The 26,806-nt window shown below is 40.2% G+C and overlaps 1 protein-coding gene across 1 annotated transcript in view; it reads right to left on the bottom strand.

The window, feature by feature from the left end:
* Positions 1-26,806, bottom strand: part of LOC136610023 (dynein axonemal heavy chain 3-like) — a 1,175,415-nt gene that overhangs the window by 138,483 nt on the left and 1,010,126 nt on the right. The window contains exons 68-71 of the mRNA XM_066589293.1: positions 25,893-26,023; positions 16,889-17,081; positions 9,313-9,491; positions 321-579 (exon numbers count right to left, since the gene is read on the bottom strand). Coding sequence (XP_066445390.1) covers positions 321-579; positions 9,313-9,491; positions 16,889-17,081; positions 25,893-26,023 — 762 coding nt within the window. The remainder of the gene's footprint in view (positions 1-320; positions 580-9,312; positions 9,492-16,888; positions 17,082-25,892; positions 26,024-26,806) is intronic.

The following is a 26,806-nucleotide window of genomic DNA, read 5'->3' as shown; positions in this document are numbered from 1 at the left end:
ATAGCAAATCCTTTTCCACGACAATGAAGTAGCCATTACAAAGTATTTGTTATATTTTGTAAATTTATGATACGATCAGTCATTAAAATGCCTATAATTATCAATAACTCATTGAGTAAAGAGAAAATAAACAAGTTGGAACATTCTGAAGGCAAATGAAATGCAAACAATTTTAATAAAATATGCCAAAGCGGAAGCGCAATTTGTTCTCATCTATTTTAGTGATAGACACTTCAAATATAAGTGCAGCAGATAATTATTTTAATAGCCTAGGGTTTAACATAAAATATACAGTACATATTAATATTGTATCTACATACGTTTGAGCAGATGTGGTCATCTAATCCTTTGAAGATTGGTAATGTGGAAAGTCGAAGAAGTTCACCCCAAGATTTGTCCTTGAGCCATAAAGGAGCCGGGTTGGGATGTGGGATCTCTAGTGCAACCCCACCAGTGAGAAGAAAGTGCCATTCATCATTATTGATCAAGCCTTTATTCCTCTGTATACCCACGGAGAGCAGGAATGAAAACAGGAGCTTGTGCTTTTCAAACAGAGAGCGGCAGACATGTTCATATATGCTAAAAGAGGAGGGAAAGAAATTCTGTGATCATGTTATTAAAACTTTTTTAACATTTTACATGCCTTTGTGGTATTACACTTTAACCTATGTACAGCAGCTCAGAAATTCAGGATAGTTTTTAGGTTCTCATTTCTTGTATTTGTATTACATAGACTTATGCCTTAAATCTACTTTAAATAACTTTTTCGAGCAAGCATGTATATTTCAATGAGAGAAGGACCATAAGCGGCTCTGTTCCCACTGGTGCTTTTGTCAGTTTGTCTGCATTTCCAGTACTTTTGTCACCAAGATTATTGGAGTCTGTAGAACTATTCTTGCTGTTAAAAATGCCCGAGCCCCAATGGAAATCATTGATATCCATTTGTTAATAGATTCAGCATTGCTGCTATCCCTCTCTCATAAACATAAGCTATGACACTAATGAGAACAGAGCCTAAGACAACTCACATCACACAGCAATAAAGTATAAGGCACAATGTAATTCAGCATGCTTGGTCGTTCTTTCCTCAAATGAGACAGTCGTGAGGCTCCCATATGCATTAGTTGATTCCAACAAAAATGGCAGGTTTGGTCAACTGGCATCAAATGTGTACAGACAGGTGAGGAGTCTTCTATAAGAAAGGCTTCTGCCTAATCTCCAAGTAATAAGCACACACGCATTTGCTGTTTGCAAGTTACCATTTAGTAAGGCATTGCAGGAATGACTCCAGACACAGGGATTTCTTTAAAACTGGCGCCTACCAGCATTATTTCACAGCAACGGACTTGTACAGCATACATAGTTTATCACACAGTCTATTATCTTGGGTTTACAAACCCACAGGGTCCCTGTCACTAACCCCATCCGGAGTATCTGAAGGGCATCCTCCTCTGTAAGACACGTGACGGTCCCACACTGGTCTGCACCGGACCTCAGGCTCCGAGTCCCTGAAGCGACTTCTTCATACCGCCTCTCACTGGTCCACATGGGACCTCAGGCTTGCAGCCTGTCAAACTCTGCTAAGCTGTCTCTTCCCCTGAGTATGGCAGGATCTACTCCTTTCATCCAGTTCCTGCCAGGCCCCCCAGGGGTTAACCCTATCTGCAGTCCAGAATGCCTGTCTGTAGCCCTCTGCAGGTCACTCTGCTCCATGCACTCCCATTTTGCTAAGGTATTACCCCACCATGGTTGCTAAAAGCTTTTATATATATATATATATATATATATATATATATATATATATATATATATATATATATATATATATATATATACATATATATATATATATATATATATATATAAAAGCTTTTAGCAACCATGCTGGGGCAATACCTTAGAAAAATGGCAACGCTTTCAAACAGCAAATTCTCTGATATTTCCCTGCTATTTATATTGAGTTCTTGAAGTTATACTTTTCTGGCACACATACAGAGAGAAAAGTTAATTTGAGCTGTAAATCTACTAAAACAACATAAATTTGTAAATGAGCTATTGTTGTCAGACATCTTTTTTCAGCAGACAATTTGGTGCATTTGGAAAAGTAAATATAACATGTTATTTAATCAAAGCACATGGGGGCAGATTTACTAATCCTGGCTAATATTTACACAGTGCAAATTTAGACTAGACAGTCTGAAAACAAGCCAAAATTATCACAGTAGCTCATGCAGGATGAAACATTTGGCACATCCTAAGACACTTTTATCTAAATTCACTCCACTTGTTGGATGGCTTAGTTTACGTCAATATTTTCTGACAAAATTTTGACACGCAGTGTTGCATTTTAAGACACACCTCCTAGAACGGGTTTCTGCTTTAGTAAATCCATGTTCCATTGTCACATGAGGTACAAAAAGTGTCTAAACTCCATAATAAATGTGGTGCACAACATGTATCAGAATACCGATGCATTTAGCTTAGTAAATCTCCCTCCTTGTGTCGAATTGAAAACTAATGGGGTTGTTTCACTAAGACAATCCCTTTCCATATCCTGTGTTAGACCCCTTAGGACATATGTACAACATAGTGGGAGGCCCCCTGATCGGGATCCCACCACTGCCAGAATAGGCTCTATTATGGGAGTCAAGAAAAGTCCATACATTACACTTACCCCCAGACAGAGGCGTAATTTGAAGCTCCTGGGCCCAAAGCAAAACCTGTAACGGGGCCCCCAACTATAATGCTTTATTCATAGTACTGGGCTCCCAGTATAGAGAAGAGTGGCCTTATGGGCCCCCCAAGGCTCCTGCGCCCGGGTGCAACCTCATCCCCTGCATCCTCTATAGTTACGCCCCTGCCCCCAGGTTATAGAACGATTACCCTTGGCATTTAGCTAATTATAATTTGTCTTCATGACTATCCAATAAACAAATATACTCTGCTGTGCTGCATTCATATAACAGAATTGATGAACTGGGTTGGAAATGTTTTTTTTTTCTTTTTTTACTCTATTTGTATATGTGAAAGAACATTATAGATGAAATAAAATCTGTTCTGGTGGCCATTTTACCATCTTGGTTTTGTACGTGTTGCTTTTCTATGCCTTGTGTTTGCAAGGCAAGTGTTTGAAAATGAAGCCAAAGTGTTTCATGAGAATAGTGAGGTGAAATGAGATGCAAAAAAAGTTAACTAAAAAATAATAACAACAACAAACTAAAAATAGTGTTTTTTAATTAAGATTTTCCTTCTTTTTAATTACACCGGGAAAACAATAGTTTTTGTTTCTTAAGTAAAGGCAAACAACATTTGTCACATTAGAAAGCTTTCCCCTTTAGACTCAGGAAAGACTGGCATTGAAGAGACAGTGTCCATGGGAACAATTTCTCTCATTAGAGTTTTTTACGCCTGAAAACACAAGAAAATTTGTTCAGCCTTTTCAGTTGTTATTGGTAAGTAAAGCAGGAAGATGATATTGGGAGGCTGCTTCGACCCTGTAAAAGCAGCCCTGGCAACAGTCAAATGCAAAACTAAAATTGAAAACCGCAAACGACGGGGTTGAGATGCACACAAATTTCTTTATTCTTACAATATAGGTTTTCTTTAACACAAGACAAAATGCACAAATCATTCCCGGACTTGTAAATTGCTCTAGATACAAGTGTAGGAATATTGATGCTTTCGTGACCAGGGATGCTTTAGTCCTTGATGCTTAGAGAATGCTGCGTTCTACATCTGAATTATATTTGTACAGGACACAGAGAGTATCATTTTTTAAAAGGGAAACGGATATTAATTAGAAGGGTTGTACCAGAATTTCAAGTAGTCCCTTATTTACAGGTTCACAGGATAGGGGATAACTGGCTGATCGGTGGGGGTCTCTAGAACAGGACTCCCATGTCCCGCTCTCTTGTCACTGCGGGGGTTGCTTCTGAATGCAGCACTGCTCGCATATGTCTATATGCTGTAGTAGTGCAGTACACAGAAGGGCCTGTAGAAGGGCCAGAGACAGGACTTCTGGTGCGAGGGTTAACCAAGGGGTGGAGCAGGAATGAGATAAAAAGCCAGTTCCTACCAAGGAGAGAGAGAGAGGGCCAGCACAGCATAGGAAGGTGCTGCAGGCTGGTGGCCTGAAAAGGCAAAGAGTCCGACAGGGATGACGCCCCTGGACTCCCACCCAAGTTGGGGTGCTTATGGACATTGTGTGATGTGATGTGCTATGCTGTGATGTGCTGTGATAAATAAACTCTGGCCAGACAAAGAGATACGCTATTCCTGAGCCATGTTTACCCGTGTGGTGCGCCATTTCTGGTACGAGAGATCAGCGATCCCGAGGCAAGAGTACCCCCCTTGCTACATAGCCAACATTGTGTAATATCACTATAGCACTATCACCCTCTTTTTACAGAAGACGCAGCCTCTGTACATGGGTAGTAGTCATTCAACTACAGAAAATTTATTTTACGACATTTATTTAATGCTATTTCATTTTCACTATGTGGGCACATGTTAGCAGGGAGTAAATTCTTGAATTCCCTAATAAAGTTGATCTATAATGACTTATTAGACATTAACCCTTTCCAATCCAATTGTGGATTCAGGGTTTCCTAAAAGGCTTTCTCTTTTTTGCTGTTATACAACGGTGCCATCTGCTGGCTAAAGCCAGTGTGTGTGCACCAGAGAGGCTCTGACAGCAGAGTGGCTGGCAATAGACGGTAAGAATACCCTGTTGGACGTCTTTTGTCATTGGAGCTGTACAAGCTTCAATCAGAATGTAGGAAGATGTCAGACAGTGGATTGGAAAGGGTTAAATGAGTTGTCTGGTTGCCAAATGATTTTTTAAAATTATATGTGCTAATGTGTTACAGGGGTACTTACCTATCCTGCTTCGGTGATCCAGCACTGCAGTCTCACCGTTCTTGTTTTTGTTGTGGAATAGCTACTACCTGACTTCTGCAACCAATCAGATGCTGTAGTTGTCACATGCTATTCTCCTGGCATCATGGCTCCTAGCACATGAGCTGTGATGCCAAGAGAATGATTGGCTGCCATGGTCAGGTGGTAGCCGTTCCATAACAAAGACCTGGAGGACTGTGGGAATGCAGCACTGGATCACCAGGAAAGAGGAAGGGTAAGCAACTTTGCTTTTGTTATTTTAGCACATTTGCACCTACAATTAAAAAATTGGCCCTGTCGCAGAGATCCCTAGTATCTGTTTGAACGCAGAAGCATTTCAGATTCCTGCCACACTATAGGATTGGATTATCTGAGGACTTAAACAGACAGGTACATGTGTTAATACACTAACCACGACAGGGTGTGTTAGCACAAGAACCAGATAAAATCTTTTTTGACTATTCAAAATCCGCAGTATTGCGTGAGAGTTTGAAAAAAAAAGCGGGAAGATAGGTCCTGCTCTTTCTTTCTTGAACGTGGAAAAGCTACATAGGAGAAAGATAGGACAAGTCCTATGTTTTCTCACGTGTAGTGTTAGGGTGCCTACCCACTTGCGATTTTTTTCCTGTGATGTTTTGCGTTTTTTCTCAAGAGCAATTAGTATAGAATGTGTTCTTGTCCATCTGGGTTTTTTTTTCTGTTTCGTGGGGTTTTTTCACATAGGAACTGTCAGTTGCATATGTCTCCTTATTTTTCTCTTAATGCACCCTTGATTGTCAATGGAGGGCTGCAAAAAACGCGCGAAAACGCCACATTTTTCACGCACGAAAATCGGCAACGCAAGTGGGTAGGCGCCCTTAAGGAACAAAAATCCCAATAGCGAAAATTAAACCATTGAAATCAATGGTTTCATTTCGTCCCGTACTCACCTCCAACTGCTACCCCATAGATCCCGGTTCCCACTACTATCCACTTCCAAGTGCAGGAAGCCAGCAATACAGTTACCGACACTAGGGTCAAATGATCACTGCAGTCAGTGATTAGCTGCATTGATCACATGACCCGCTGTCAGGACATCTTTGCTTTGCACCTAGAAGTGGAGAGCAGAGGGAACTGGGGGCCCACAGACCAGGGGCTGCTGGGGAGCAGTGGGAGTAAGTATAGCAGTGGAGGTAAGTAAATATTTACTATATTTGCATAATATACTGGGCAGCTTTTTAATAAAGCACATTGTCCCAGGATAACCCCCTGAAGGTTTTGTCTAGAAAGTACAGATCTGCTGTGCATTGCACAAATCCTGCATGTATAGATGGGGCTGAAGGTGCTACTTTTATTGGGAAAGCAAATTTAGAATTCATCACACAACTTTTGCTACATTGGACATTGACTTCATGAGAATTGAAAATGTAGCTTTCCTTTCATGAAATTAGTTTTGTAGGGCATTGCCTCTTCCGGTCTTTCAGTAGATATCAATATTTGCTAGAGTGCTTCTTTAAAGTGCACCTCCAGGTATAAATGAAAAATCATATGCTACAATGCTTACTATAGATTTAAACTTTGGCAATATACCTGTAGTTGATTTGCAAAGTTTTCCTCTATTCGGAACTCCAGCATCACAGACACACATGCAGCACACTCCTGCAACTAAGGCTCTGCTCACAGCTCCATTTTCCTGCTCCATTATTGAAAAGAAGCACCTAAAAAGATGGTGCGCCACCGGATCCATCAAAATAACAGAAACCAGTGATGCGTAACTATAATGGATTCCGCCTGGTTTCCATTATTTTTTTTGAAATAATATCACAGCATACTCTGCTATTTTTTTTAACATTAAGGCCTTAGTCAGACGGGCGTTTTTTCGCGCGATTTGCGCATGCGCATGTGATTCGCGCATATATAGAACCAATGGTTCGCTATGGTATCGGTCACATGTCCGCTTTTTATGCGGATATGCGATAAATTATAGGACACGACGATTCGCAGATCGCGCCTATCTGCGTTCGGCGTTTTATGTGCGCACCAAAATCATTTTTTTCGCCGGTCAGTCTACGTTTCATGCGCATTTTGATGCGCACGGCGATTTTTCTCCGGTCAGACGGGCGTTTTGCTGCGACGATTAACGCGGCTAGGTGCAGATTTTTCCCGCGATTTTTCGCCTCTGGTCACGCGATTTGCGCATGCGCATGCGACATGCAATGCGCAAATCGCGCGAAAAAACGCCCGTCTGACTAAGGCCTTATACTGGGAAGTCATGTTGGAAACCATGTATGGAAGTGTGAACAGAGCTTAATTAAAAAACCTCCAGCTACAGGTGGTAAGATGTTGCAGAAATGAAAAGAAAAAATGACGTTGAATTTATAATGTGCTTTACACACATTTTATACTATTCCTACAGTTTTTAACCTCTTAAGGACTAAGCATGGTACATATATGGCTCTTAGTCCTGGGCTTTAATCTCCACCGATAGTACCCTGTTTCCCCGAAAATAAGACGCGTCTTATATTAACTTTTGCCCCCAAATATGCGGTATGTCTTATTTTCAGGGGGTGTCTTATTTTGACGCGGCAAATCCATCTTTGGCCACTAATCCCTCAATTGGCCAGCTTTGTGGACGAAATTTCTCAGAAATCTCGTCCACATGGGACAGCAAATCTGTCACGGCAAAGCTGGGAGAAGCCGGTGTTGTGGTTCGGATTCACCGGCCACAGAAACGGAAAAGCGTGCAGCCAGGTCGCTTCAAAACAAGCGGCTGAGTGCTGTGGGTTTTGAAGCAGCGCTTTCCCAGGGGAAATCTCGCTTTTTATTGCTGTGGCCAAACTGCGAGATTTCCGCTGGAAATACGCTCTGTGAGAACCCAGCCTTAAGAATCACACACAGGTTGCCTGACTCACACACAGAGCCATAAAAAAATAAGGGCTGTAAAGTAACATACCTGTCTGCAGACAGAAGTTCCTGTACCAATTGTAAGCAGGGATGGTATTGCAGCTTCCGGCCACCAGGGGGAGCTCATCACAGCAGACATGTACAGCAGGAACAGAATGTACAGAATGGACTTTTCCAGCCAGCAAGGGAAGCTCACAACAGCACACTCGTACAGCACAGCAGGGACAGGATAACAGCAGACTGTCTGCAGATCTACCTATACATCTGGAGGTAGGAGACAACGGGGATGGCAGCAGGGGACAGGCCTCTTGACTTGCCTGCACACTTTACTATGCCTTACTATTGGGGGGTGCCTTATATTTGGCAATTCTGCAAATTTCAGGGGTGCCTTATTTTCAGGGGGTGCCTTATTTTCGGGGAAATACGGTAGAAGTATGGCGCAAGATTAAAGCCTCTGCTCCTGCAATCAAGCAGGAGCAAGTCAGGTCCTCAGCTGTTCGACACAGCTGAGGACCCGAAGGAGAAGTGAGAAGCAGTTTTTAACCGCTTTAGCCTTCTCTTTACCAAGTTACATAGCGCTCAATGAGTGGAAGTGTTTCTTCCATAATGCGACCTGGGGATAACGGACCGCCGAGCGCCCCTGTCATAGCAGAGCTGCAGGGTACTGTGTTGTTTCACTAGCAGACCCAGATCAGCTCTGTTAGTGACTGATGTCACTACAGCAGGATATTTTTTCCTGTAACTGGGGCTCCCATGGATGCTCCAGCTACAGTCGAAAAGTGTGACATAAAAAAAGACCATGTGAACGATCCGCAGAGGTCCTACATGATGTTATGAGGACCATAGATGGCAAAAAAATAGTTACAAAAATAAGTTAAAAAAATTATAGAGCAAAATAAAAATATTTACCTAAAAAAAATGACCCACTGCTGATGCCAACTGAAACTGTTGCCATATGGGCCCTGTAATCCTAAACTATACATATTATATATCAAAACGTCCGAAGCAAAATGAGGAAGCCATTCCCATACTTTATTTTAGCGTATCTACTAATTAAAAAAGAAAAGACAACTCTAAATTAATAAAAATACATTTTTTTTTAGCTTTTTACCCCCAATGAAGCTTAAAACGAAAAAAAAAGTCAGTGAAAAAAACAACATATAAAAAAATAGCCCTATATATCATGACAAAAAAGGGAACGAAAATATTTTTGGTAGCTGAAGGAAAAAGAATAGGGCAGTAAAACCACCACATGGGATCCAAAAGATCCTGGTCTTTAAGGGTGTTAAAAGGTGTTTAGAAAATGAAGTACAAGACAAGTCGTAAAATGCAGCACCACTGTAAACTATTTTTTGGTGCAAAATTTTGTATACGTATACAGCAGCTATGAAATGACAAAGAAAGGAAGAGAAAAATGCCTACAGGAAGTATCCAATTCTCATTCTGCAAAATGAAATACACTAATCCAGGCCTGACCCAATAATTTACCACTTTTTAATTAACTGTTGGTACATTCTTTGCTGCAGCTCATACCTGTTCGTAAAGTAGTCATTGAGTTTTGTTATCCTTTCCTGTAGATTTGGAGATGCTTCACTCTTCTTAATAGCATTCACATACAAGTTAATGAACCATGCCAAGGAATACTGATACATTGCGTCAAGATAAGCCAAGTCTGAGATGACAAAGAATATAGCGCTGGAGTGGTTAGCAACCTGTTAAAACATAATGGCACCTGGTTCATATTTTACCTCTGCAATAACATGGACAAAATATTAGCAAATATGGACTATCCAATGAAACATAATCAAAATTAAAGCTAAGGTATATTTTCATCTTTGAATATCATTTTGCAGTTTATATATTGGATAAACTACTTAAAATGTTGAGTAATTTATAGATACTTTATATTACATTACCTATCCTGTACTAACTCTTGAGTTACGGCTTATATTCTACCCTGAAGCTGAATTCATATTGTTTTACGCTTCAGAGCAGCAATCCCCCAGCATTCACAGGTGGCTCAATACCTACAAATTGTTATTCTGGTATTTTGCATTCTGGGAAGTGCTAACGACGTAAGTCCGATGTAAGAAAAACTATTGAGCTCAGCTAAACAGGGCTGTATCTTTTGACAGGCTTGTCAACTGTTTACACTGACAATCAGCAAAATTGTGAATGTAGCTCTGGGCTATAACATAGGCTGTAACTCAGGATCAGCACAAGATACATAATTTTGCATCTGGTGTTATAACTTTTAGACGCTCACTCAACTTCTAGTGTAGTTTATATCTACAATGATCAACTAAAACTTTAAGACCATTTGCCTAATATTGTGTAGGTCCTCTTCATGCCAACAAAGCAGGAATGCCATAATCTAGCTATCACAATTTGGCTCTTGTGGAAGTTGTTTAGATCCTTACACTTACCTATTGTTCCCACTTCCAATACATCAAACTCAAGAACTGACTGTTCACTTGTTTTCTAATATATCCCGCTCTTTCACAAATGTCATTGTAACAAGTCAATGGTCCGTGGTTTAAATGTTGTGGCTGATTGATAACTATATGCTTTGACCATTATGTTTTCTGATAGATCCAAATAGACACTGATGGACCCAATTAATTTCTTCCATTGGAGTTTTTGTATATTCGGTGACATTGTTATCTCTGCAGACTGCACTGTTGTTGTAAAACTACTGGAAAGCCTAGGGAAAACCCTGATGGAAACGCCAAATGCAGATGAAAACAGAGCCTTAGTAAAATTATTAAGTGCTGAGGTACTATGGGGAGAATGCAAAACCAATTTTATGCCATGATCCTGGCGGTAAAAGGTTGCAAATTTTTGCACAACTCCCACTTACGATTTTACCTGCCGTAGGTTTCAGCAAGTGATGCATAGCTGGTGGAAGATGCGCCAAATGAAATAAGAGGCTTTTGTCTCTGTTATTACATTTGGTATATCTTACTGCATCATCACTCATCTAAGATGAATGTGCCCATATAAATTGTAACATATAAGATACTGACATCTAAAGCACACAGGGGGAATTTCTAGATGACATTGAACCAGAATTGTGGCACTAAAAAGTTGCTAAGTCCCACTTTTCTGCTTTTTACGGGGCCCTTGCTACTTTTGTAAAAACTAAGCGGGCCTTGGTGAGAGGGGGTGAGGTCATCCCCAGCCCTTCCAATTCACTGTAATTTATGCCAGAGACTGGTGTAAATTACATCACAGAACAATAGCAGGTTTTTCCTGAATTAGACTTAACCTATTAAAGACCAAGTACAGTAAATTTATGGCACTTGGTCCTGGGCTTTAATCCCAGCTGATAGTAAAAATATGGTGGGGGATTAAAGCCTCTCCTTCTGCAATCAATCATAAGCAAGATGAGTTGTCAGCTGTTAGTCACAGCTGATAACCTGGAGGAGGAGGAATAAGTGGTTTTTAACCCCTTTTGCCTTCCCTAGTACACATCGCTCAATGAGCGCTATGTACTAAGAGTGAATGTGGAAGTGTTTCTTCAACTACACAAGCCTGCAGTCATGTGACTGCCAGGATCCCCTGGCACAGCAGAGCTACATGGTCCCAACAGACCCTGATCAGTTCTGCCAGTAATTATTGTCACTACAGGGGAATGTTTTCCCTGTAACTGGGGCTCCTATGGATGGCCCCTAGCTACAGTGGAAAAATGTCAAATAAAAAAAAAAAGACCATGTGAATGTCCCCCAGAGGTCTAACATGATGTTATGCAGAACAGACATAGTAAAAAAGATAAATACATACAAAAGTAAAACAGAAACTGCAGAATAAAGTAAAAATTAGTACATATGAAAGAAAATACCGTATATACTTCAGTATAAGCTGACTTTTTCAGCACAATTTTTATGCTAAAAAAGCCCCCCTTGCCTTATACTCGAGTGAGAGTCCCATGCACCATTACTTTCAATAGGGTCACGGCTGCTGCCGCTGGCCCCATTGACAGCAATGGTCTGCTGGCAACTCCTGCAGTGATTTTCAGGGAAGTGCTTGAAATATAAGCCCTTCCCTGAAAATCATCCCTAGCTGTAGTGAAAAATAAAAAAATATATAAACTCACCTGTCCGCTGTTGCCAGAGCCTCGGTGTGTCTAGCTGCTTGTCATCCTGGCACTGTAATGAAGTTCTTTCAGCGGGCGATGACAAGCAGGATTTAAAATTCCTACCTGCTGAAAGGGCAGCATCTGATTGGCTGAGGGCTCAGGCAATCACAGGCAGCACTCAGCCATTTATTAAATCCTGCAGTAACTTTCAGGGAAGGGTTTTAAATATAAGCCCTCCCCTGAAAATCATCCCTAGCTGTAGCAAAAAATAAAAAAAATATGTACTCACCTGTCTGCCACTGCCGAGCCTCAGGCATGTCTAGCCAGTTGTCATCCCGGTACTGTAATGCAGTTCTTTGAATTTATTGAATGGCCGAGCGCTGCCTGTGATTGGCTGAGCACTGTGAACAATCACAGGCAGCACTCAACTGTCATTCAATGAATGGCTGAGCCCTCCCTGTGATTGGTTGAGCGCTCAGCCAATCAGATGCAGCCCTCTCAGCAGGGGGCAATTCTTAATCCCTACCTGCTGAAAGAACTTTATTACAGTGTCAGGATGACAAACAGCTAGACGCGCCTGAGCCCCGACAGTGGTAGACAAGTGAGAATATATTTTTTTATTTTTTGCTACAGGGATAATTTTCAGGGAAGGGCTTATATTACCTTCACCGAAAATCACTGCAGGGGTTGCCGGCAGACTATTGCTCCCAATGGGGTCACCGGCAGTAGCCGCGTTCCCATTGAAAGCAATGAGAGAGGTTTGCGATCCCAGTTTTTTGTGGTAAACTTAGGTGCCTCGGCTTATATTTGGGTCGGCTTATACTCAAGTATATACGGTAAAACTGTCATCGTATGCGCCCTGTAATCCAAAACCATACATATTATATATCAAAATGTCTGAAACAAAATGAGGAACCCGTTCCCATACTTCATTTTAGTGTAAATATACTAATTAAAAAAAAACTATGAATATTAAAAAAATAATTTTTTCAGCTTTTTACCCCCAATAGAACTAAAAAATGGAAAAAAAAAGGCAATGAAAAAGATATTAAAAAAATAGTCCTATGTGTCTATTTTTTAAGAAAAGAAAAAAACGCACCAAAAATAATTTTGGTAGCTGAAGGAAACAAAATAGGGCAGTTAAACCACATGGGTAAAATCCCTAAAGTTGCACTGAATGTAATAAGAGGCTTGTACCTCGTATTACATCTGGTGCATTTTACTTCATCGTTACTTTTCTAAGACTGGCGTGTAAAAGACCGGTCTTCGATAAATGTGCTGCACAATTTGTAAAGTACAGTTAGGGTCATTAATATGTTCGTGTGCAGCTCTAATACTTATTTTCCATCAATATCCGCGTTTGACTATCTGACTACATCTCAAGAAATGAGCGATGATCTCATCAGAAAATACACACCAAAATAAAATCAGCATAGTTTTTGAAAATTAGATTTTTGTGAGGGCAATCCAGAGCACTGTCTTTCCTGCAACGGACTATGAGCCATCAGTTTTGAAAAATGTTTATATGTTTAGATTAAGGTTTGCTTTCCATAATACAATTTAGAGAATAGCTGGATATAAGTGATTTGCAGACATTTCCTAAATTTTGAAATATGACATTCTAGATCTGACTATGCGGAAATAGTGACTGTGGATATTAGAAAATAACAGTTCAAGGGAAATAATTTAAGAAAAATAAGAAGCCCGATCCTGAATTATTTGTAGATCCGAGGGCAATGCTCTAGAGAGAAAACTGCTCAAAATCTATCACATCACACGCTTACAATACAAGTAAAAATAGCAGCTTAACAATAGTAATTAATAATGAAGAAACCCCTGTTGAGCATGAAATGAAAGCTTGTACACTGGAGCACTCCTGCAATGCAGCCCTCAATGGTTTAAGTATTGAAACACTGAAATAGATAATAGAATATGAACAAATCCATAAAACAGTTTGAGTCTTCCAGGATAGTAAATCGGAAAAAAAGAGAATAGGCCACAACAAATAGAAATGCTAAAAATGCACAGGCAGCCATAAAGTGTAAGGAAAAATGACAACACACATAAGGTAACCAAACAGACTGCACTCAAGCTGTCACATTCCATCATATCAGATGTGACCCCAGATTACATACATAAATATTCACATATACACAGAAAATACATGCATATATGAAAGTCCTTTTATCCAGAATCTGATATTACCGAATTGTTCAAAAATTACCAAAACCCAGATGTTGTGATTAAAAATTGATAAATCTATAATTTTATTATGTACACAATTATACACGCCATAGGGGTGGAGGAGTGACTGTCTCCCCTCTACTTGGCTGTACTTGTTGTACACTAATTCTTCTACTTACAGAAGTTGCATCCTCACTGATTATAAATGTCTATCAGCCACTAGCTATTTCTTATTATGCTAGGTTTTGTCTTACTAAATTAAATTAATTTCTTGGAAGACACAGCTAACCTGCCCGTAGCAGGTTTGGACTTCTTGCGATTGCCAGGTTGTGACAACTTGTGATTCATAATGCCACCGCATTCTCTTACATTAGGTTGATATGTTGCATGCCAGTACTGCAATCTTTGGCCACATGATGTGTGACCCAAAGTTGTCTTGTAGTCCTAGCCTAAAAGGGTTGCCCATTTTAGCTAATCTCTCTTTATTAGAAGGATCTCCTCATAATAAACTGATCACAGGGTGTACACAGGCTAGGAACTTCAAGAATTAGGAGAAATCTGCAGGGGGAATGAAATAGTAGCAACAGGAAAAATTAAGGTTGGGAGATCGAAAACCGATATATTGAAATATCGATATATCGCTAATGCTTTGGCGATACTTTTCATCAATATTGTTATGTCCGATATATTGGAAACATCGATAGCTTAGACGATATAATATCGATTTTTGTAAAGAAGAAACGTGTCTTGTGGTCCGGTGACCATACTTTCCTTCTTTAGATTCAGCCCTTTCCTTTCTGTTGGTACAGGATGTAGTTTTGCTCGAGGCACTAATGAACTTATAAACAAGTTCTAGAAACTTTTGGAAAGTGTGAGGTGACTTTTTCTCACCAATAAGGTTTGCTCCAGGCAAAACGACTCTCAGAAAAAGTGGGGTCTTCGGCCCCTTTTTCACATGTGTTTGTTCATCACGTTAGACGCAGGCTCTGAACGCTTGTGTCTAATGTGATGGCTGTGGGCAATGCTTTCTAAATGAAAGTATTTCCCCATGCAGATGGAGGGCTGCGCTGAACGCACGAAGGTCGCGTCCAGAAAAGGAGACGCAATGTGTCATGCGTTCAGCGTTTAACGAGAACGCAGGGCCCATAGAGAAGATAAGAGAGCCATCTAATGCAATTACAATTGCGTTCGGGGCACTGCGTTCGCGTTACCAGGCCCTGCATTGTTTACAAGTTGCCATGAAGACCGTTGGTCCCTCGGCGGCAACTTGAGAAATTCAGGGCACGCAGCCCCACAAACACACAGAGATCATGCTCACATCCCGTCAGGTCCAGCGGCCATCTTCTGGCTTCTTTGTAGCTGGCAGGACCTTGTTTCAGTGTGTTTATTGGCTCAATAGATAATGATTATTGAGGCCAATGATAAAAAACTTCTTTTCATATACCTAATTTTAATTATGTTTCATCTGTAATTTTTTATTTTCATTTGTAACTTTAATATATGTTGTTAATAGTTAGAAGTTCATAATAAATTCAACAGTTTAAAGTTTTAAAAGAAAACTATAATTTTTGTTTTGATTGTGTTGCTTTATTTTTTTTTAACTTTGTCTTTATTGAACAGGTCATGACAAACACTTGGCATTACAGTGAGTTTGTTGAGTGTGCTGTCATAGCCTGCCTTTTTTATATTATTTATGTTAAACATAACAAACAAAACATTAAAACAGGTAATTTACATACATTAACGCAAACTCTTGACCCATTATGACTACAGATGTTTTTTTTTTTTTGGGCCTACTGACCTGTTGTGTTGCTTTATTAATTCTAGACCTGTTTCATTTTTAAACAGCATTTTAAAAAGTCGATATATCAAAATATCGATAGTTTTCCACCAATATTTTACAATAATCGATAGTTTGTTCAGCGATAGTCGATACTATTGACTATCGATATTTTTGTGTCGATGTCCCAACCCTAGGAAAAATTAAGTATTACATAGCATCCTCCTAAGAGAGTGAGATAGAGAGCGAGAGGGTCAATGTTCTCTACTCTGTTAACTCTAAATGTTCTAATAGAATGTTTGAAAATGGGTTATGTAAACCTCCTTAATAGAGATGAACGAGCACCCAAATGCTCGGGTCCACGTTATTCGAGTTGAGCCTTTCGTAAAATTCGAGAGCTCTACTCGAGTAACGAACCCCATTGACTACAACGGGAGACTCGAGCATTTTTGTATGTTGAACGCCAGGTGCCGAGCTTTTTTTTTTATATATATTTTCTCTCTCTCCCTGCCTGAAAACATTTTTTGCCATTGACACGTGCTGCGTTGCGGCAGGGAGGGGCCAAAGCAGGCACGTACCAGCGGGGAGGAGCCAAAAACTGGCGCAGGGTCGAACACGGCTTAATGCTCGTTCAAGTAACGAGCACCATCGAGTATGCTAATACTCAAATGAGCATCAAGCTCGGCAGAGTAAGTTCACTCAACTCTACTGCTTAACATTAATCATTATCATTATTTAGACCAGCTCGACCAACTGAAATTTGACTTGTGATGTAGAACATGTTTCAAAGTTTCTATGTCATCTCACTGTATAGAGTGCAAATAAGAAAGATGGAAAATACCTCTACAGTGCCATCTATTGGATGGCAGCATTACTACAATTTAAAGTGGCCTTATAACAAGTCCTCAATGACTGGGAATATTAAACCAAGCCAGAAACCATGCACAGAAGGACTGTTTCGGGGAGCTTTTTGTTTCGTTAGACTGATGGTTGTTGTTTATGTTTTTTTATTTTTGCAAATTTTTTAAAAAAGAAACTAGGAATAAAATTGAGCAATATATACATACTGGTCTGTAGCCATCTCTGGTTTCATCAATTTGTTTCTCTGTCTTAGCTGTTATTTCTTGTTTCTCCTGGATCTCTTGGGATAGCTTTTTGCTTGAGGAAAGAATGTCAATAGCTCTCTCGTCCTCCAAGATGTTTCCTTGTGACAAAGATAATACTTCCAAAATCTGATCTTCTATCTCTTTCAACTGTTTCCTATAAAAGAAATGTTATTTATATTGAGAATCATGGAAATAGTGCATGGAGGATTCCAGCAAAGTCTCGGCAGCTATTCCTGTCTATTTGCTGTGTGACATATTCCCAAGTAGGCCCTCACAGTAATTTAATTGTCATAGATTCTTAAGCATGTCAAATTCCAACTCAACTGCTTACAAATTTTGCCTCAAGTGAATTATTTTATAATAGACTCTAGTAGGAATTCATCAATGTTTGACTGATTTAATTCTTTACCTACACTTAACACTCTTAGGCATATAAAACCAATATATTCTTAAAACATACAAGCAGTGATCATATATTCACTTTGCTGGGGTTACTACTACATTTATCCTTCACATTGCTCACTTTTTATTTTTATCACACTTCTGTCTCATAAATTGAAAATATAACTTGTCACAAAAACAAATGTATGTAAGTCTTTCCACAATCTCCTCTGTTTAATACATGTCAAAAGAAAATATCTGTGAACAGTTTATAGCTGTACTTATATAGATGTCATGTTGTAATTAGTGTTGAACAAACCAGTACAACCCTGTTTCAGGTAGAATTTTGATAAAAATTCAGTTCATCACAAACCCGAACCAAGCTTTTAGCAAAAGTTGAACGCGAAACAGGGTTCTGCTAGTTTAGTTCGCTCAGCACTGAGCATTGGTGTATAATGTTGTCTAAAGGCGCATTTACACCAGCTGATGATTGCTAAAAAGCGATCATTTTAGCGATAATTGTTGCGTCTAAATGTGCGCCCATTGTGTGCTTTTCGCGCATTGCTAGCTGATCGATAAATTCAGTCCAACCTAAAAATCGTCCTTCAGCCTTATCAGCAGTTCTCCAGGGGTAGTGCTGATAGCATTGTTTCCCCGTGGAGAACAAAGGACCTGAATGCAGATAAGAGCCCTCGGGCTATTAACTGCTTTTAGCTAAGGCTTCATTTGCACATTTAATTGCTATTAAGTAGCTGAGTAGCTACTTAATTGTTTATGCAAAATGATCGCTCAAAGCTGTCACTCAAACTGTCGTTTGAGTGATCTTTTAGTGATCATCGGCTGGTGTAAATGGGCCTTAAGAGTCATAAGAGCCCTTATTAACACTCTCAGGGTTATACAAGGCTTTTAGAGGTTTTGGTGAACTTTTAATTTGGTTCAAACTAATTCAGACCAATCCAAACTTTTTGGAAAAGTGTGGCGAACAAGCCAAACTGAAATTTTCAAAAGTTTGATCATCACTAGTTATAATGTAATTATAATTATAAAAGATTTTTTTGTACTTCCTTTCAGTAAACCCATTATGGAACCCTACATCACGTTAGTCTTTAAAATGGTAGTTCCAAAGCACTAATGAGTAATGTTCACTTTCACAGTAAGCATATCCGCACTTTCAGATGACTTTTCAGAATAAGCTGCCTTTTGTGTACATAAAAAATTTATTGCAGCCATTGAATAACTAGTATATTGCATTTTTCATTATTTTTCCCCTTTGCAGGCTGTATCTCTACATTTTAGTTTTCTCTGAAGTGTGTCGAGACTAGCTGTTATGATGTCATTTATATATTGCACTTGAAGAAAACAGCAGATCCTGTTTTTATTCCTCTGTAGAACAGACACAAAAGTAACATCACGGAGGACAGTGTACAGAAGTAGTGTGATGTGATTTCAATAGCTGCACTTTCTATTAGCAGCAGCCACATCTATATGAGTCTCTCTCCCTCAAACTCAACTTACTCTTCCATTTTCTCCTCCTGTCCATAGAACTCTATGGGTAGCATGAGACAACATCTAACAGCCACATCCTGTTATCCATCTTGGTTACTTGAGAGGGCTCTCACTTGAAAACAGACAGTGGACAGCAAATGAGATGGAAAGGAGAGCCAGGACCTTACAGTGACTTTTCAGCAAAAAACCCCACAATTTTAGATAAATAAAATGGTTAGTTATTCCACTGGGTATTATATTAGCACAAGTTATCTCAAAGCAAAATTGCCATTTAACTACAGGTTTAAGTATCTCTTTAAAAGTGCCGATTAAACATCCAGTCATATATTGTAAAATTACATTTAGAACAATTCTCTAATACTCGGTTATTCTAAAATAAAAGTATAATCGTAAAAAAAATTCATTTACATTAAACAGTTTTCATCAAACTGTAAATTCTATGAACCATCTAACTGTTTCCAGACCTTTTCTTCTGCATGATTCCCCTTTTCAAATGTATTAAAATTCTGTTAAATGTGGAAATATTTATACATCACTCTTGGAACTATACCATATGCTCTTTGCCATATGTCAGCTAATGTTGCAGTTCTTGCTTTAGTTCTAATCGCAGATTATACTGCATCACTAGTGTTATAATAAATGCATAGACCAGAAAATGTTTTGAAGCAAGAATTTTAAATGGATTTCTCAACTTCAGTTAGATTTGTGTAGGCTTGCACATTATTTATTGCATTGGGTTGCCATGTCTTTCATGAATATCCATGAATACATGCAAAGTTTTTTTTCTTTGTCCTGTCACGTGTTCTATGAAGGAAACAGCACATCATGCCATAGCAAAATGCTGTGCCAGCTATCCTGGCGATATATACATTGGAATGAAGAATAAATTAAAGGCAAGGATAATATTCAGCATAAAAAGAAACTCCTGTATTACACTCATCTGCATTGAGGCTGCCATTTATAACAGAATCCATGATACAGTGTTGGATCTGTCATAAAACAAATCCAGTCATGCCCAGCAGATCCCGTTGACTTCCAATGGGATCATTTGGGGTCATGTAATGATTGTCATCATTCTGATGACAAGAATAGTGTTGAACACAGCATTCTTGCTGTGAAATCTGATGAAACTGCAAAAAAAAAGCTGATAATTGAGCTTCCACCACTTGAATCTGCTCAATAATGGGAGATCCATCTAATTTTTTAAAGCACCATGAAAGGAGAAGTTCACTGCAGAAAATCCTGAACCTTTCATATGTAGCTGTTACAGTGCAGCAGTTCATTAGCTTTGGTGTGTGACTGTCTGAAGCAACACAAAAAGTAGAGCAGGGGGATAGAAAGGAGTGAGGAGTGAGGCATCAATCTGCTCCTCCATCCAGATATGACATAGGTATATGCTTACTTTAAAGGAATCACGATGTACAGAGTTCCTTTTATTGCTACATTTCTGCATACAGCAACGTTTCGACTGAACGCAGTCAGTTTTTCTCATTGGCTTGGGAAAGACTGACTGCGTTCAGTCGAAACGTCACTGTATGCAGAGATGTGGCAATAAAGGGAACTCTGTTTGTGTTCGTGATTCCTGTGAAATTTCGTACCCCGGATGCTGCTGCATTATTGATTGGCAACTGTATGGATATTTAATGACGAGTCCTCATCCAGAAAAGCGTGCATCACTGCCCGGAAAGTGCTCCCTTGTGAGTATAAGGTGGAGTGTCAGTGTGCTGCAACCGTGCATAACATTATACCATGCTTACTTTGAAGGGGTTTTCCAGGCCAATACATTTGATGACCCATTATCAGGATAGGTCATCAATAGTTGATCGGCTGAGGTCCGTCGCTTGGGACCCCGACCGCTTAGCTGAGCGGGTGCATGCTGACAGTGCTGCAATAGCACAGATGTCGGAGCAAGAGCAGCAAAGTCTCTGCGCCGACCTCCCATGTAGTGGCCGGTGCTTGTATCTGCAGGCACGGCTCCTATTGATTTCAATGAGAGCCGTGCCTGCAGTTACAAGCGCCGGCCACTACATGGAGGTCGGCGTGGAAACATTCGCTGCTTTTGCTCTGACCTGTGTTATTGCGGTGCTGACAGCATGCGCCCGCTCAGCTGATCAATCAGGGTCCCGAGCGACGAACCCCATCTGATCAAATATTGATGACCTATCCTGATGATAGGTCATCAATAGTATTTCACTGAAAACCCCCTTTAGATAGTTGTTGCTTTTTTTTTTTTTTTTACAGTCCACAAAAACAGAACAGAACTGATTCACGGCCAAACTCCCAGTGGGCTGATACAACCTTCTAAATTTCACCTAAGAATTGAGTAAGTATCCACAGCATCCAATAGAAATATCCTTTATTGATCACTTGCTTATTGAGTAAGAGTCTTTTAGCTCTTTCTGAGCATTTATCATGTGTCAGAGCAGCATGAATGGACCAACCATACTACAGACTGATTTGGTTTGAGGGCAACATCTGAGGTCCCCTCATTTTCACCCTTTAACTCCACCAATCAGAGGAGCAGCCTGGGGCTCCAATGGACAGCTTGTGTTCACCAGGCTGTTACCCCAGAAATAGTCTTGGTGTTGTGGCAGCTGATACAAACTGCAAGTAGGGAGGGACATATTTGAGATACAAAGGCAAGGTCAGGACAGGCGGAATTCTTGCTTAGTGATAAGGTTAGCTGAAAATCAGAGCAGGCAGCAAACAGGTATAACGTGGTTCAGAAACAAGCTGAAGGCAGGAAAGTAGAAGATAAGAGTATTACAGGCACAGGTCAAACCAGGAGTCAGTCAGAATCAGAAAATGCCTTTGCATACAAAACAGATCCAATTGCTCAGGCACCCTCTGGTTGAAGAGAGTGCCTTAAATATCCAGAGACCCATCTGGATTAGCCAGGAGTAGAAAATCTTGGCATGCACAGTAGTCCTTTAAAAGACCAGTTAACCATGTGCAAGTACCATACAGGAGACATACAAGTGAGAACTAGTGTAGTGTCTGCCTCACAGGACCCAGGGAACTTAAGGCTAGTTGTGACCCATGGCAGGAGGGGAAGCAAATGCGTCAACAGCAGCCATCCCCCATAACATCAAGCATATCAAATTTTAAGATACATCGCTAAAATGTTATAGCATAACATGCTTTATCAGGGAGTTGTCCAGCGTTAGAAAAACATGGCTGCTTTCTTCCAAACATAATGCCACCCTTGTTCATAAGCTTGTGTGCGATACTGCAGCTCAACTTCATTGAAATAAATAGAAGCTGAGTTGCAATTCTAGACACAACCCACGGACAAGGGTGGTGCAGTGTTTAGGAGAAAGCAGCCATATTTCTCTAATGCTGGACAACCCCTTTAAAAGTTATGCTTTTCTGCATGGCACACATTTAACTGACACATTGTTTTTGCCAAATGGCAGAACTATTATGCCAATTTCCCTTTCTTTATTATAGATAGTTAATTACCAGACATTGTTAATAAATATCTAGCCTGAATGGCCACTTTATTAGTGATACCTTCCCATTCATGATTTGAATTTCCCTGTATGTAAATTAAACACGAGACTTTGGAGTGCATGAAAATATCAAGTGAGCAAATGTTCAATGAATCATCGGTGCTAGACTAGCCGGGGCCAGGATTTCAATAATTACCAACCTTGTGGGGTCTTCTTGTACAACAATGTCAAAAGTATACTGAGAATGGTACAATCGACGAAAAACATCCAGTGAAAGAGGATCTTGTGGACGTAAACAACTTGGCGCCAAAAAAAGTCAGAGGAGGATTGCAAGAATTGTACTGCTGAACAAGCAGTGCACAGTCAATCAAAGTACAGCAAAATACAATGCTGGTGCTCCATCTAAATAATTGTTTCTTAGCTCTGATGGAGTATAACAGCAGACAACAAGTTGAAGTGCCATTGCTGTCTAAGAGAAACAGAAAGGCAAGACTTCGGTGGGCAAAAGAGTGCAAAAACTGAGTAGTGGGGATCTATATTTCTGTTGCACTATGCTGATGGGAGGGTCAGAATTTAGTTGAAGCAGCATAAATTAATGAGCCTTTCCTGTCAACTGTTTATAGCATATCAGTACCTCCATCTAATTTGTAGCACTTTCAAGAATCATACTATCCACAAAGGCTAATATTCCTGTACAATGCAAGGAAAAATGCTACAGTTCTGAAAGCCAAAAGAGGTCCAATGAATTAGCAGATGGGTGTATCTAATAAAGTGACCAAACAGTGTATAAAATGCTCCTTATAAAGTGATGTGGGATGCAATTATGTTAATTAGGAGCACCATTTGAAGGCGTTCACTGGAATCCAATCATGGTACTTCTTGAAATCTCCATTTGGCACAGAAGTACCATGACCATGTGGGAACCATTCAGTGAGTGCAATGATACCTTTTGCATTATAAAATGATGTAAGAATCACGTTAGGCGAGACCTGATTCCTATAACTTCACTTACAAGTATTCTGTACAAAGTAAAAGATTTCTAGATTTCATTAAAGATTCAAAGCAGTATTAGGTTATTGTAATGTAATTAACCAAGATCTACATTATTTCAGCTACATGCATCAGTGGGGTGGCACAGTGTGGTGTAAACAGAAGCCTGTGTGGTGTTCCCACCAAATGAGATTTTGAATTTCTGTATAACTTACATGGCTAATTCATAAACATCTGCTAAATTAGATAATTGCTGACATAGTTGTCTTTCTTTAGTAAGTGATTTTAATTAGTGATGAGCAATTACTGGAGTAATCGGTTCAGGTTGGTATCAGGCCAATTTCATGAAAATTATCAGGAATTGGGATGGCTGATTTTGACCCCATCAAAGTCAATGCAAGTAAAAATTGGGTTCACTAATTTGCCCTCCTGAAGGTCCCCAAAGCAGCCAAAGTCCCCTAAATTGTATGGAATACAGCTAGGGAACACTGTGATCCTCCAACAAAATTGGTCAAAATAGTGTACAGTGGTGTAGGGTTCAATAGTAGCACACAGGTGTCTCTGAAAACAGAAGAAGGTCTACATACTGTCGCGGCCTGTCGATCGTGACAACGTCGTGGCATGGTGGCCTCAACACAGGCCAAAGACCTGTTGTCTTGTGAAGCAGGTCAACGGTTAATGCACCATGTGTAGAGTTCTGTTGGTGCTTTCTGCCTTTGCTGCATGGAAGCATGCTGGATTAGCCTTACCTAGGAGTAGGCTGGAGGTGTGGTTTGCTATTCATTCTGCCAGTGTTCTGGTGCAGAGGCGCTATATATTCTCACCCCTCCTGGTGACCAGTGCTGATTATTCCATTCCACAGTGGAGAACTTGGAGTTGGAGCTCTGCTGTGTTGGGTGTTTCACAACCTGCAGATAAGTAGCTGCTGGTTCCTTTTCAGTTTGTTTTGTTGCTTTTCATTTCTGTTTTGCTTTGTGTTTCAATGCATCTCCCCTGGGATTCCTATAGGGAGAATCAGGGCCCAGAAAGAAGACCGCTGGGCTGTCTTTATAGAGGCGATGTCCCCGCTTTAGGCACACTCCCTGCTAGGTTAGGGCCAGGCTTCCTTCTCTCTTCCTGGAGTGGTGCTAACGTCCTGCATAGCGCGGTGTGCGGCTATCTGCTACTGTATGTACGTTCCCTGTCTCCGTACGGAGTGTTGTATTCTGGTGTCGCACAAGCTTACTTCTGGGTTACGTACTTTGGTTGTGGTGCACACTGTGCTTCAGTGCAATAGTTGATTTTCTACAGTCGTGGTTATTATCACCCTGCATCCGTGCTGAGCTTAGTGCTCGTGTGCTGCACAGATGTGACACATAGTGTCTCCTAGATCAAAAATTGTGTTAAGGAAGACAGCAGGTATGCTGCTTGTTTCAAAAGCAATGTCACAAATTTGCAACGAGAAATTCTAGAAGATGAATACAACACTCAAACATGGACCTACTCCAAGGAACATCTGTAGAGCTACCAAAAAAATTGCTACACAAGACATTAGGTGTGCTGCTTGCTTTAAAAGCAACTTCATAATGTTTGCAAAGGACAAATTCTGTCAGGTGAACACAATAGTCAAGCATGGGCCTACTCCATGGAAAAGCTGTAGAGCTACAGCTGTTTCTTGTGCATTAGAAAATTTTTGCTTTTGGAGAAGGGGGAGGAAACATGACAGAAGCAGGAGAAGGAGAGCAGCAGCAGTTCCATTACCACCAGCAACAGCAACTTGAGAGCAGAGTGTGCTCCTCATGGATACATGAGAGCCAGGGGAATAACTATAGGGGATGCGGGGATACGTTTGCACCGGGCCCAGGACCCTTAGGGGGCCTATAAGGCCTATCTTCTCCATATAGGGAGCCTAGTAGTATAAATAAAGCATTATAGTTGGGGGGCCCTGTTATAAATTTTGAATTGGGGTCCCAAATCTGAACTTTTGCACCCAATTTCAATTTTCCTGCTATTTTTAACAAAAATCGTCTCAAACTAACCTAATGTGGTTTTCCAAAAATTTTAATGGTTTAATTGACTAACTGATCAAAATGAGCAACACTTATATCAATTTCTTCTCTCATTTAAGTTTTCTAAAAAGCAAATCTTTCTACAAAGAAAAGACTCTGGGGGGACATTACAAGACTGAACCATCCAAAGTTGACACAACTATCAATCTTTAATATATAAAACACAGTGGTGTAAATACATTAGTAAAAATGGGGGGCATATTATGGTGCTGGGTTTTACTACCAAAGACGCAAGGGAGTTGTTTTTGTTTTCTCTAGAAGGCTTTTTCATGACCCTTTGGCCAGGACCCCACCACTTACTTTTGTAACAATGCAGTTCCTTTGAAGAGTGGGAACCTGTACAAGTTCATGCCACCCAGAGTTGCCGACCTGAATTTTTTTTGACAAATATTCAAAAATCACAGACAGCCAACATTTTTTATGGACACAATGGAAAACCATAATTAATGATAAAGATTAGAATGGGACCAACTAGTGCTAGGCTCCCTCTCTCGAAGGGCCTCATATCACCTCTGTGGGCTATCTTTAAGGTACATCCATCCACCTTAGACTGAAAGCAATATCCTCAATATTGCTGGAGGAAAATACCTGGTTCTTGCTCCTTCAAGATACAGAAGATTCTTTCTCTCCTCTAAGTCAGGTTTTTCTTCTGCAGCTAGTATGGTTAAGAGCTGATCTTCTAAGCCCACTGGGGTAATCATGAAATTGATCAATGTTACCTATAAATATGAAAGTGAATTCAGATAAGTCATTTTTCAAAAACATTTGTTAATATCTGCATGATAATAAATGTATTTATAGTATAAATCCATACGTTCTGCAGTTAGTATACTGTATTTCAACAAATGTAATGCATAGAATCTGACTAGAGATGAGCGAGTATACTCGCTAAGGCACATTACTCGAGCGAGTAGTGCCTTAGCCGAGTATCTCCCCACTCGTCTCTAAAGATTCGGGGGCTGGCGGGGGGCGGGGAGCGGCGGGGGGGGGAGCAGGGAGGAACGGAAGGGAGATCTCTCTCTCCCTCTTCCCCCCCCCCCCGCTCCCCCCACTCACCTGTCACCGGTGCCGGCCCCCGAATCTTTAGAGACGAGCGGGGAGATACTCGGCTTAAGGTACTAGTCGCTCGAGTAATGTGCCTTAGAGAGTATACTCGCTCATCTCTAAATCTGACATATACAGCACATTGAAGAAAAGTTTCCTTTCCCTAAAATTTGCTTTATGTCATCTAAAATTCTGTTGGGTGCATCTGGACAACATCAGTGCACTGTTACTAACACAATACATGAATTTGTAGTCTGTTGCTAAGGAGCATTTACCAAAATTTTAAATTAGGCACATTTCAGTAAAATGAAGATTTGGCTTGTAATTATTTACACTGCATCATACAGATTCAGGATGCAACTACACTGTGTACAGTAACTGGCTGTATGTACTGCAATATGCCATATACAATCAGGTTGGTAGAGGAAACAGACTACGAAATTTTGACCACTATCAGA

Source organism: Eleutherodactylus coqui, chromosome 2, assembly GCF_035609145.1.
Source record: "Eleutherodactylus coqui strain aEleCoq1 chromosome 2, aEleCoq1.hap1, whole genome shotgun sequence".
Lineage (NCBI taxonomy): Eukaryota > Metazoa > Chordata > Amphibia > Anura > Eleutherodactylidae > Eleutherodactylus > Eleutherodactylus coqui.
The sequence above is the reverse complement of the archived record's forward strand: the minus strand, read 5'-3'. Positions and strand labels throughout refer to the sequence as shown.